The 12,268-nt window shown below is 37.4% G+C and overlaps 1 protein-coding gene across 4 annotated transcripts in view; it reads left to right on the top strand.

Annotated features, from left to right (window-relative positions):
* Window positions 1–12,268, top strand: part of PREX1 (phosphatidylinositol-3,4,5-trisphosphate dependent Rac exchange factor 1) — a 148,781-nt gene that overhangs the window by 107,003 nt on the left and 29,510 nt on the right. For all 4 annotated transcript variants that reach the window (XM_031590519.2, XM_031590511.2, XM_090152152.1 and 1 more), the window contains 4 exons: window positions 1,696–1,771; window positions 4,529–4,601; window positions 5,920–6,062; window positions 11,151–11,243. In XM_031590519.2, the coding sequence (XP_031446379.2) occupies window positions 1,696–1,771; window positions 4,529–4,601; window positions 5,920–6,062; window positions 11,151–11,243 (385 nt within the window). The remainder of the gene's footprint in view (window positions 1–1,695; window positions 1,772–4,528; window positions 4,602–5,919; window positions 6,063–11,150; window positions 11,244–12,268) is intronic.

Raw genomic sequence — 12,268 nt, 5'->3', positions numbered from 1 at the left:
AATTGCAGAATCTCAGAAGTTTTAGAATCTGTCTGGGTAGACTTAACATTTTCAGCCTATGTTCAGGCTTTTCTACCGATCCTTCCTTTTACCTCTGTGTTAGAAAAATGAGTTTCCTAGGCTCTTATCTTTCCATGTCTTCTATTCATGTCTTTTTGCTTCTGACAAGCCTAATGTTTCAGGAGCTAGCTTTTATCTAGCAGGTAGTTGTGCAACCCCCTTTTTACTTTCTGATCTATCATTTGACCTCTGCTTTATTTGGCATTTTCAGAGTGGTGATCCCTGCAGTCCTGTTAGCAGGGCAGGAAAGATCTACTTTCTGTGTTGCAACATTCCCTCTAGAAAAATTGGAAAATGATTTAGCATAGGTAGTGCATGAACCAAGAGGATCTGGAGGAATCAACATTCACAATTCAATTATTTTGTGGAGAGCTTTGAAATATGATTTTGCTTAGCTCTTTCCCTGGCAACTTGGGAGTTTCTATGTAGCCTTTGCCTTTATAATTTTCTCTAAGTAAAGTCTAACACTGGTGTACTTCAAGGAGAAGATGATGTACCTCACTTGCAGCAAAGCAAGCTGCTTTAGGAGGATGACATATAAAAAGTAAAACGTTTCAGACAAATGTTACATATAAAAAAGGTTCTGACTATGTCTCTGATCTAATTCATGGGAATTTGTGAGGGCAAGAAAATTTTATCTCTGATAACAGATTTGATGGATAATACTTCGGTTCACAGATAAGATACAGCCTGTGAGGAACGCTGTATTTCTCTGCTTTCTGTGAAGCAGCCAGGTTCTGCCAAAATTTCAATGGTTCCCGCATCTGTTTGACTATTCACCTGCAGATGATGGTTCTGAATAGTGTTTTGTGATACAAGCTCACTTCTTGTTCAGGCTAGCTTGAAATGGAGGAAAAAGTCAGTGAACTAATACTGGAATATTTATCCTGATAAGCCTTTAAGTACTAGCAATGAAAGGCTGGCCGGGTGGGCCTTGGACCCTGATGCCAACTTATTCAAAGCTGTAGCCCAGGTCAGTATCTGTATGAAAATGTTGAAAGTTGCCACTCACAATCTGGAAACCTGTACTCATTAGTACTGAGTATTTTAATGTTTTTCTTTATTGTTCTGAAATTTCAAAAGCGTATTTTCTCAAGATAAGATTGTATGAACAGAAAACTGCCTGGAAAACTCCCACAGTTTAGTGCTGGGCTTAGCGCATTACTGGAAGACAACATGAAAAATGTGTGTAAGCACTATGAGGAAATTTTTTGTTCTGAGAGTACATTTCTGGAAATGCTGTCATGCTGTTTGTTTGTTTTTATTGTTTGTTTTTTCTTTTTTTTCAAAGTTCTGAGAACCACATTTCTGATTTCTCACACCCTGCATTCTATTTTTCTGTTGCATTTACTTATAAAAGGAAACTGAATGTATTTTTATCTGTAGGCGATTAGTAAAAGGAAAAGTTGAGTGGGATGAATTTCAGATGTCAGATGGTGGTTTGATATTATATTTTTAGAGAAAAAGGAAATATAAAATTATGTGGTACTAATGAAGAGGTTGATTTGACACAAAGACTTAAGACTTCCCTTGAGCTGCCATTACAGATATATTACAGACTGTGAAATGGTCCCAGTGGCCATGAAAGTTTCCTTCTTTAGTTATGCCTGATTTTCCCTGAATTCTCTTTCTTAGAGACCGTGACTATCACCTAAAGACCTACAAATCAGTAATACCTGCAAGTAAGCTGGTGGATTGGCTTATCGCACAGGTAAGGATTTTTTTTAAGACACTGCTGTCTTTGGCAAGTAGCTTAATTTTTCAGTTCCATTTAAAAGTAAATATAACGCATTTCTCTAGAGGGCATTTCAAAATAATTGAATATATTCAATTTTTTTGAACTTACACTCATTTTCTTTTTTCTTTTTTCTTTTTTTTTTTATTGCTCCTGTGGTCAAAACTTGTTATTTGGCAGCATAAAGAAGAAGAAGGTCCTGTATTAGCCCTAGGTGTGGTGAACTGGTTGTTACTGCAGATCATTTCTGTTTCTTGTGATTTCTTTTCTTAAGACATTCAGTGCAGTGTTCATCTCTTATAATCTAGGATTGATGTGGTACAATGAAGAATGAATCTACAGCTTTATACCACAATCTGCACCATTGTCTTTACAAATTGGAGTTGCCCAATACTTACCTTGTAATTACAGAGAAAAGCCTATAGATTGGGGAACTTAAAATTTAGCTTTCACAGTCTAAAGCAGTTTAAGGGAAGAGTATGTCCCCTTGCTCACTGCCATAGGGTCTACTGTATGCTCTGGTTTTGTCTTAAGTGATGGTCTGATTTACAATCACAACAAGTCCTATACTGCCAAAATGGCACAGAAGGCGACTAGTTTGAGTTAGAGTCAGACCTCTGACTACCAGGGATGTTGTTTGTCAGAGATGTTTCCTGTAATTGCACTTGACATCCTTCTATATTATTAAGATCGCTATAATTTAAGGTTGTTCTGTGCTAAATAACTAAATGAGAATGGAGTAGTTGATCGTTTTCCTATCAAAAGCATGGAGGAGAGCAAGCATGTTAGTACTGAAATTGTTGTATCAGTTACATGTAATTTAACAGTCTTCATGGAAGGCTGAGGGAAAAAAAACTGCTTTGGCCAAAGAACAGAGTTGTAATCAGGCTAATCTGGCCGTTACAATAACTAATCAATACCACAGACAGTAGAAAGACCCAAATGTCAGTGTAAAAGATCACCTTTCACTCTGGGAAAGGGTTGCTCATTTCCTTCCCCATTTTTTTTTTCTTTCTGGTGTGTTAGTATGCTATTAGTTCTCTATTTACTGAACTTTTAGATTAAGATTGAAACAGTTTGTACTAAAACCTGAAATGGAGATACAGAATTCAGTGTAATTTGCATTATGCACATACGTCTGTGCACACACACACACTAGTACAAGGATGAGGGGAAATTTTCTGTGTTATGTTAAAAGAGAACATTGTTAAATAATAAAATCACTGTCTACAACTTAGATAAATTCCAGTCTTTGTAGCTAAATCAGTTTTTGCTGCTACATTCTTACTAGTTTTCAAGAGGAGTTGCTTGCAGCTTTCATAGGTGACTGAATTATTGCTATACTAGCTAACAATAGGTTTTAGTGAGAGTTACTGAATGCTCAGCTTTTTGCAAAACAGTGTTTATTTAACTGCTCAAATATCAATGTGTCAGTTCAACATTAGGCATCTGTTCTTGAAAATATTGGTGATGGTTTCTGATTTGAAAACTGCCTGTTACTTTCTTTAATTAGAGAATGCTGTTTTGCTAGGGGAATGTTTTGAGGTCAAGCATCAGGAATAAGCTGATACTGTATGAACTGCATATGTTTTATGGCCTTCCTACACACATATTGTTGCCTAAAACAAAAACAGGTTTCTAAAGGTTAAAAAAATAACAGTAGGAGTCTCTTATCTTTCAGTTTATTTACAGTTGAAAGAATAAATTAGTTTAAGTCCCAACCTCTGTAAACCACCCATTTATCTCATAAATTATTTGTAAACTAAGCCATGAGAATTGTCACATGGCAGGCTGTTGTTAAAAATGAGGAGAGACTTACAGAGACTGAAATTAATTCATAATAAGAATTAAACTTCAGGTGTACTGAAGCCCTTTGCTTGCCTCTCCTTGTGTGATTACATAATTCTGCAGTTCCTCCAGAGCTGCTCCAGCCTTTTCTTGCCTATACAATAGTACTTAGTTCTTGATTTGTAAATGTCATGGCTTTTTCTTTCTCTCAGAAGGTCCTTAAACAAGAGCCAGTAATGTAACTGACTGAAAGAACTGATTCTGTATTTAAGTACTACCTTTACACCATAATATTTCTTTGCCAGTATTTGCCTGACAAACAGCTACTGCTCTACTTAATGAAGATGTGAAGCCCACAAAATTTAATGCAAAATTTAATGCTGTTTCTTTCAAAGTTAATTTGTAAGTCACCTTTGGTACCTATTTTGAAATACTGCACTCAAGGCTTCAGGTAGTGAGCAACTGAATCCTCTGTCAGACTGCTGTGTAAGGAAATAGAGCGCTGCTGCAGTTTTAATCAGACCAACCTTTGGAGTTTGCATGCAATACACTTTTCTTTTCCCTTGGGTTTTGAGTATAGATAAGATCTCTCAACCTCTCTGTCTAAGAATGAGTTTTATTGTCTGTGCCTAATGGGTCCTGAAGTCTGACACTATAATTGAAATAAGAAGTCTTTACTTTGAGATAATGTTATATCCCTTTGTAGGTTAAACAGTTGTGTTCCAGAATCCTGGTCTTTGTCCTACTAATTCCTGTCAAAGGGAAAAGATGCATATATAGGAGTTAATGCTATTTGGACAAGGGGGGTAGCTATATAAATTGCTTGTTTTTGTTTCCTACCAAGAGCGTTTGCTAATTTCAGAGCCACAAGTCATGCAGTGGGGAGGGGAAATAATTTAGTGTAGGAAGTTGTCTGAGGTGTAACATTTATTCTCTTGTTTCTAGGGAGACTGTCAGACTCGTGAGGAAGCTGTTGCACTGGGTGTTGGACTCTGCAATAATGGTTTCATGCATCATGGTAATTCATCAATATCCCTCCCCACAGCCAATTAAAGGTGCTCTTCAGTCATACTAGCTGACAGTGGTTGCAAATCCCTTTTCTATATATTGTGCCATATATACTGACATGCAAACAACTCCCGACATCCCAGCAGGCCATATAAAAACAACCTTTGAGCTTAATGTAAAATGTCTGAGCCAAGTTCTCTCCCAAGTAAATCCCCTTGATACTGGCTATGGTGAACACTGCAGTGATTAGACAAGCTAGAGGGGGAATATTTTTTTGCTGCATCTCTTTCAGAGCCATCAGGCCGATGCATAAACTAAGTACTGAACTGAAATGTCATTCAAGAAATGTCCAGTACAAAGTAAAATTGCCTAATTCCTTCAGGCTGGACAAAAAGTGTAATCCTTGAAGCTGAAGCTCTGAAGCTTCCAAATCTGAAGTAGCAAACTGCCAAGTTTAGGCATCAACCATCCTTAGTGCTGCTGCTGAACTGAAGAAGAAAAGAAACCACAACTGTATTGGTATCAAATTGCAAAGTCCTCAGAATATAACAGCATTTGTCCAAAAAATTATCAACTTAAGTCATAACACTTTCAGTCTTTTTGAGAGCAGAATATTTTAAGTAACTAATAAAGAATTTGCATAGTGTTTGACAAGGATGTAAGAATAATTGATTTTCACTGAAGAATTTGATCTCTTTTGAGTCCATGTTAACACTTGGCATTCACAGCATAGTTTGGGAAGGAGTTCCTCAGCAAAGTATACATGAATGAAGAAGTAGTTCCTCAAGGTTCAAAATTGTCACTTACACATTTTATTTTGTGGCCTTCCAGGTCTCATACTTGAAAATGCGTTGAAGAACTCTATCATGTCTTCCAGAATTTCGCAGATCTTTTTTTCCTTTCAAACCATTTTTATTGAAAAGTCTTAAGCTGTTTAGCCGTCACTCTTACCTTTAAAGAGATATTTTACTCCTCTTTCTTCCTTGTATGGTTTTACCATATTCTTTTTGATATGGGACAGAAACACAAAATATTGAGTAGCATCTTTCTTCCAAGAGGATCATTTGCATTTTGTATGAAATATATTTGCCAGGGAAGTCAAACATGATATCATGAACTACTATGCACTGCAAAGAAAAGTATGCCCCTAAAACACAGTGCTAGCTTAAAAATATAGAGCTGAATAGTTGAGTGATGGGGATTCATCTGGTCTTTGGTCTATAAAGACAGGGGAAATATTTAGGATTTCCTTTAACTTTCTTCTTTTTGTTTCTGTCTTTCTTTCCCTGTGTAAATGTTTGTATGTTTTTCATATATATTGTTTCCAGTCCTGGAGAAAAGTGAATTTAAGGATGAATCCTTGTATTTCCGCTTTTATGCTGATGAAGAGATGGAAGGCACCAGTTCTAAGAGCAAACAATTACGTAACGACTTTAAGCTTGTGGAAAACATCCTGGGAAAGGGTCTTCTGGTAAGAAATATGTTAATGCAAACTTTTATTTTTCTATGAAATTTGTATTGTTTTATGTTAGAGAATGAGAAGGAAAATAGTGAATAGAGTACAATAAAAATTGGAACTACAGTTTAGCTAGACTTGTCTTTACTGCAAAAATACTAATTCTTCAACTATTTTACTGCAGAACTCCAATTTCTGCAGCTACAACTCTTCTAGCTAGGCAGACTACACAGCTTATTCTAGTAGCAAGAGACATGAGTATGTTGCAGGCTCCCTTCTCTAGCAGGTGACCAGACCTACTGCACTACCTGAAAGCTTACAGACACACATGACAAATGCAAGTAAGTTCCTGCCTATTTCTGACAGGTCTCAAGAAAAGAGGAATTTCACAGATATGACCATTTCATCCATTTCACAGCCAAACCCCTTTCTTTTCCTGTAAAGCCCTTGAGAGAGACTTTCTGGAAGTGAGCTGAGACCTGGATGTTGTCTTAATAGCCCTGGAGTTTGCTGAGCATGCACCACAGTGTTAGTATGGTGGAGGAGAAAGCAGTGGGCAGTACTATCTTGGGAGTGATCTGCCATAAAGTGTAAACACATCTTAAGCACCATTATATAGGCAGTAGATTCAGACAGGAGTTAAACAACTGATCAAAACACAGATGTTTCAAGACATCAAGTGATGTGAATATGCCCTGCATTGCTGGATTAAATATCAATCTCATTTTGTTTTACAGAAAACAGTTTCAAGAAAATATTATTCTTTATGTTAATTCTTTTGCAACACTATTGTTATCCCCATATTCCCCACCTCACTAAATACCATTACAGTTCTTATGGTGCTTGGATTATTCTAATGCTGCTTTGCACTTGGTAGTTGGATTGTGCATGCTCTGTGTTTTGAGATCCTTGTTAACTGCCAGTGGCTTCAGGCCCATCTTTTTCTCCCTTTGAACAACAGCAGACTGTAGGAGCAGGATAAAAGCCTGAGTCAGAAACTACAAAAACAGAATTGTTGGAAAAGATCCAGAGGTCCATTACATGGGAAAATTTTCCCTGTGGTTCACATGAACTTTACTGTCTCACTGTTGCCTTAGGAGACCAATCTGTGTTTGTCTCAATGGCAAGAGGTAATATTTAAAGCACCACAGCACCTCAGAATTGTTGCTGTATGCATCCTATGCTGTAGACTAGAATGTCAGACCAATATGATTATTCTCCTGGAGAAGTGCAGGATAAAAGGCAGCAGTTAAAAGTTGTTTCACTTTGGGTGCTTTTTCCCCTGTGATTTGCAAAGCACTCAGCAATCAGTTGCACAGTGAATGATGGGAATTGTCATTGTTCAGGTATTTTTAGTTTTCTTCCTTATCAAGACATGATAGAAGAAACAGATTCACTAATATCTTTCATTTTTTTCTACCAGTTCAAGGTTATCTGTTAAACAGAAAATTCCAAAACGTAGCAACAGTATGTTAGCACTGAAATGAGAGATTTAAAGCTGCTTGACTCTGTTTTCTGTTAATGTAATGATCATTTATTAGAATTCACTAAAGGAACAGAACAAATTGAAGCCTCTTAAGCTTCCCATTCTCCAAGCCCACCATAGGAAGTTTAATGGAGTTTCTTCAGTGCTGTTTTTTGAGAAATACTTTTTTACCATGAAATCCTTGTTGGTTAGTGCAGCAAATCCTACCCGTTCATTTAAGTTTGCTCTATCACAGGATATCTTGAAAACAGAAAACAACAGAAGCTTTGGCCAATGTATCATTGGAAATACCAAGGGAAAAACAGTGCTTTGTTTGAAATAATGCACTTTAAACAAAGTTTGATACATATTTATTTGTGCAATTGTTTCTTACTGAAGGACGTGAATCTTGATGTACTGAAAAAATATACAACATTCTTTCATAGTTGAAAAAAATTTGGATTTTGGATTGATTCCAAGCATTGTGACTTGGTTGCTGCAATATGCTGTGAACTTGTTATCAGCACATCTATTTGTTAGTCCAGGTCAACTGCAATGCAAATTAAAGCTGGTATCAAACAAGGATAGACACCCAAGGTAAATGGTACACAGATAATGCTAGAGTCTGCAGAAGACTAATATACTGCAACATATCACTTATCTGATCTCAAAAGAAAAGCATTTCAGTTGATTTCAAAGGTGATACCTTTGTACATCCTATGCAGCATTCTCAAATCCATCATGCTGAATTGGTGATCTGGACTCTAAATCTAAATCTCAACTTTTGAGACCTGGGCATTTTTCCAGGGCATCCAGTAGCTCCCAGTAGTGTGCTGCAGTAGTTACAGGACAGTAGTTACAGTGTCTCACTGCAATTCACAGCCAGGGCTGTGTCATGTCCTGGAATTCAAGTCATTCAGGGGTCTGAGTACAGAAGTGTGACCGATGAAAGCCAGTAGTTTGAGCACAGAAGTCAGGGCTATCTGAGTTTTGGTTTAGTTTCATGCTTGAACTCACTGTATGGCCTGGGCAGGACCTCAAATTGCTCCATACCTCAGACTACTATTCAAAAATTAAGATACAAAATCTCATCTATCTGCCTATCTGCAGGACTTTGCCACTGCTCATGCTCTTTTGATATTAGCATGACCACAAGCAAGATGTATGCAGTGCTAGAAGCTGCCCTGCAGCTGAGGATGAGCTGATAGTAAACTACCTCACATCTGTCTCATCTTCGTTCTCCTAGAAATCTGCCCAATCTTCCGTCATAAACAGTGAACATCCCTATGCCCCAAGCATTTTCTGACACCATAATACTCCTCGTACAGGAAACTGCTTCCTGCTGCTCTCATGACCCATGCAACAAAATGCTTTATGAATGTAACAGACACAGGTGTAATAAACCTTCCTTTGCATAACTTTTCTTCTCCCCTCTCTTCCCTCCCATCTCTGCAGAAATTCTCTTTGAATAGCTTCTGACTATGTTTGCCTTCTGTTTTTGATTAAACAGGCTTATATCTCATATGGGTACATTTTTTAATGTGGTTGTTTTTCAAGATTAAACAGCTGCTTGCTTAATGTTCAAAAGAACCGACTGTATTTCAGGGGCATAGAAATAATTCTTGTAGATGGCAAGTTATTTAATTGGTTTGGACTCCTTAGGGATGAGTGGTGATCAGCTGGGGAATTGCAAGGTATTGCTATTTTTTAACAGAGAATGAATCATAGCCTTCTCCCAAGTACTGCATATAGAATATTACCCATACTTTACTTTTTCATAAGGGTGTTCCTAGTACAGAAACATCAGTATACAGAATGTCAGATTTCTTTCTTTACAACATGGTGATAAAGCTCCAAATGTTGATGCATTTGGGGATTCTTAAATGCATTTTGGTTCTTTGCTTTCAAACAAAACAAAGAAAAAACAAACATTTTGCAGTACTAAGAAACAGAGGAAGACAGGTTATTAAAAATTGTAGCATACAGAAGATTTTCATGCATTTTACTGATAGCTGCATGCAAATGACCATGTATATTTATGTAGCTGATGGATTCTTAAGTTTTGCAAATCAAAGCCTCTAAATTTTGAAATATCTTTTTGGCTTATGCTTTCGAAGTCCAGTCAAAGAAACTGACCAGTCCTTTCAAATGCAAATTGAGAATTGGATGGTAGGGTATCCTAAAAAGTTTCTGTTTAATTCCAGATGTGTAGTGCTATAAGTACATGTTGGATTGGGTTGAAACTCGTTACACCTGCAATACTAAAAATCTAACTGGTGGTGTACTCATCTTTGTAAGCTCTCCTTGTATTGAATGTACTTTAAAGAGCATTGTTTCTGAAAATATTTTCTTAGGAATATCGAAGAATGGCATTTATCTTTTTTACTTAAATTTGTCATTTAATCTAAACGTCCTCTAGAAGGATTTTTGCTTTGCAGGTCTTTTGTGTTAAGCATTATTTTAACGTGGCTGTAGGGCTCTTGCAAGAAAGGATGATTCTATTTCTTTAGATTTTTTTTCCTAAGGTTAATTCCTGAAAAAGGACAACATCTTAAGATGACTGACTTTAGTGGTTAAAGGGCAGTATTCTGAGATAGCAGGAATCATCACAATCAAGTAGTGCTTTTCCTAGTGGCATGCTAGATTATAGATAGCTTTATTTCTCCTCTCAACTCAATTCTGATTCATTGGATGGCTCTTAAATGTATAGAATTAACCCACTGCAAGATGTTTATCCACTAGAATTTCTATTTGTCCACTTACCAGAGGCCAGGCTAAGTTCATTTTTTAAAAAGGTTAGTGAGTTATTAAGCATTTTTCATTGTTAATAAACCACTAGAAAAGGATGGGTGAATGATATATTTGCCATAATTTGTATGATTTAAAACAAAATATCGATAAGGTTGGTCTGTGTGACCTCTGTGCAAATAAAAGGAAGCAGATTCCCAGAAGCAAGAACAGCAATCTTCTACCAACCATCAAATGTACAGACTGAGCATATTACACGAGTCTTGTATGTCTTCCTGCAGTGTTCTCTCTTACACATCACAACTATGATTAAATCCAGCTGACCAACTCTTGTGATGTAGATTTATGTAGAATTATCTATAAGAAATAGGCATGAGATGCCTTGTTTATCTAAAACGGATAGCAATGAATAAGTGACTTCACTTTGGTTTGTAAGTGTATTCACTAATGGAAAATACAGAATATTAATGAATTCTTGAAAGTTGAAATAGCTTACAAAAAATGAAGGGCTAGAATTTTAAATCGAAAGCAACTGAGCAACGAAGCATGCATTTTTAGTGGGAGATTGATTAACTATTGGAACAAACCCTCAAGGGGGTGGAATACATTCTTCACTTCTTAAAGACTGCAGATCATAGCTGGATAACTGCCCAGAAATTCTGCTGTTGTACACTAAGGGGATCAATGCAAAAATAATAGATTAAATGTAAGGGCTCGTGTTATGTAGGAATTCAGACCAAATAACCCAGTAGTCCCTTTTGACCTTAAGATCTGAAAGTTTATGTCAATCATGGCTTTAAATGAAAAGTCCAATTTCAGAACTTCATCCTTCAGCCTTTCAACTCACTTTGTATTTATGAAGTGTTGCTTGGGCTCCTTTTGTTTTTAAGATTTTACCTGAGGAGGATGACTATGGATTTGACATAGAAGAAAAGAACAAAGCAGTTGTGGTGAAGTCAGTTCGAAGAGGGTCTTCTGCAGAGGTAAGGCCTGATAATTGTCAACATTTTGGTTTTCCTAGCTAATAATGTTTCTGTGTTTTAAAAAGGTATAAAACTATCCTCTTAAAGTCTGTTTCTTTTAAAGGCAGCTAACAGAAAATTTGAAGTCTTCTACAATTCCTGTGGTAATAAACTGTTTATGTAAATTACCAAGGGTTTTGGCATCTGTGAGTCACTTCCTTGCTGAATATTTCTCATAAATGACAGACAGCATCACTATCTTTATGTGATGGTAGGATATGATGGTAGGATACCTCCGGTTCATAGAATCATAGAATGCCTGAAGTCAGAGGGGACCTTGAAGATCACCCAGTTACAAAGCTCCTAACTACCAGGTCCATGAGGTCCAAGGCCTCATCCAGCCTCCAGGGCCCTGAATGCCTCCAGGGTTGCGGTACCCATATCCTCTCTGGGCAACCTGTTCCAGCACCTCACCACCCTCTGAGTAAGAAATTTCTTCCCAACATCTAGCCTAAATCTCCCCTCTTAAAGCCACTGGCTTAAAGCCATTTCCTCTTGTACTGTCATTATCTACTTGTGTAAAAAGTTGGTCTCCCTCCTGCTTGTAAGCTCCCTTCTAGTACTGGAAGGCTGCAATTAGGTCTCCACAGAGCCTCCTATTTTCTAAGTTGAACAAGCCCAAATCCTTCAACCTTTCTTCATAGAAGAGGCCTCCAGCCTTTTGTGGCTCTCTGGACCCTCCCCAACAGCTCCATATCCTTCCTGAACTGGGGTCCCCAGGTGCAGTGCTTCAGATGGGGCCTTACAAGTTAGTGGGGGACAATCACCTCCCTCTCTCTGTTGCCACCACTCTTTTGTTGCAGCCCAGTTTGCGGAACCAAATAAAGCTGATGAGAGAGGGCAAGTAATGTTGGCTGAGGTAGTGGAGATGTACAATAAGAAACAGGTATATTTGAGTGGAAACTTTAGATTTGTGATTTTTTTCCTTAACACACACACTCTAAATTCTCTCATGGGAATTACACCTACAAAGATGAGACAGGAGA

Source organism: Phasianus colchicus, chromosome 17, assembly GCF_987193195.1.
Source record: "Phasianus colchicus chromosome 17, bPhaCol1.hap1.1, whole genome shotgun sequence".
NCBI classification, from domain to species: Eukaryota; Metazoa; Chordata; class Aves; order Galliformes; family Phasianidae; genus Phasianus; species Phasianus colchicus.
This window is presented reverse-complemented; position numbering and strand designations above follow the sequence as displayed.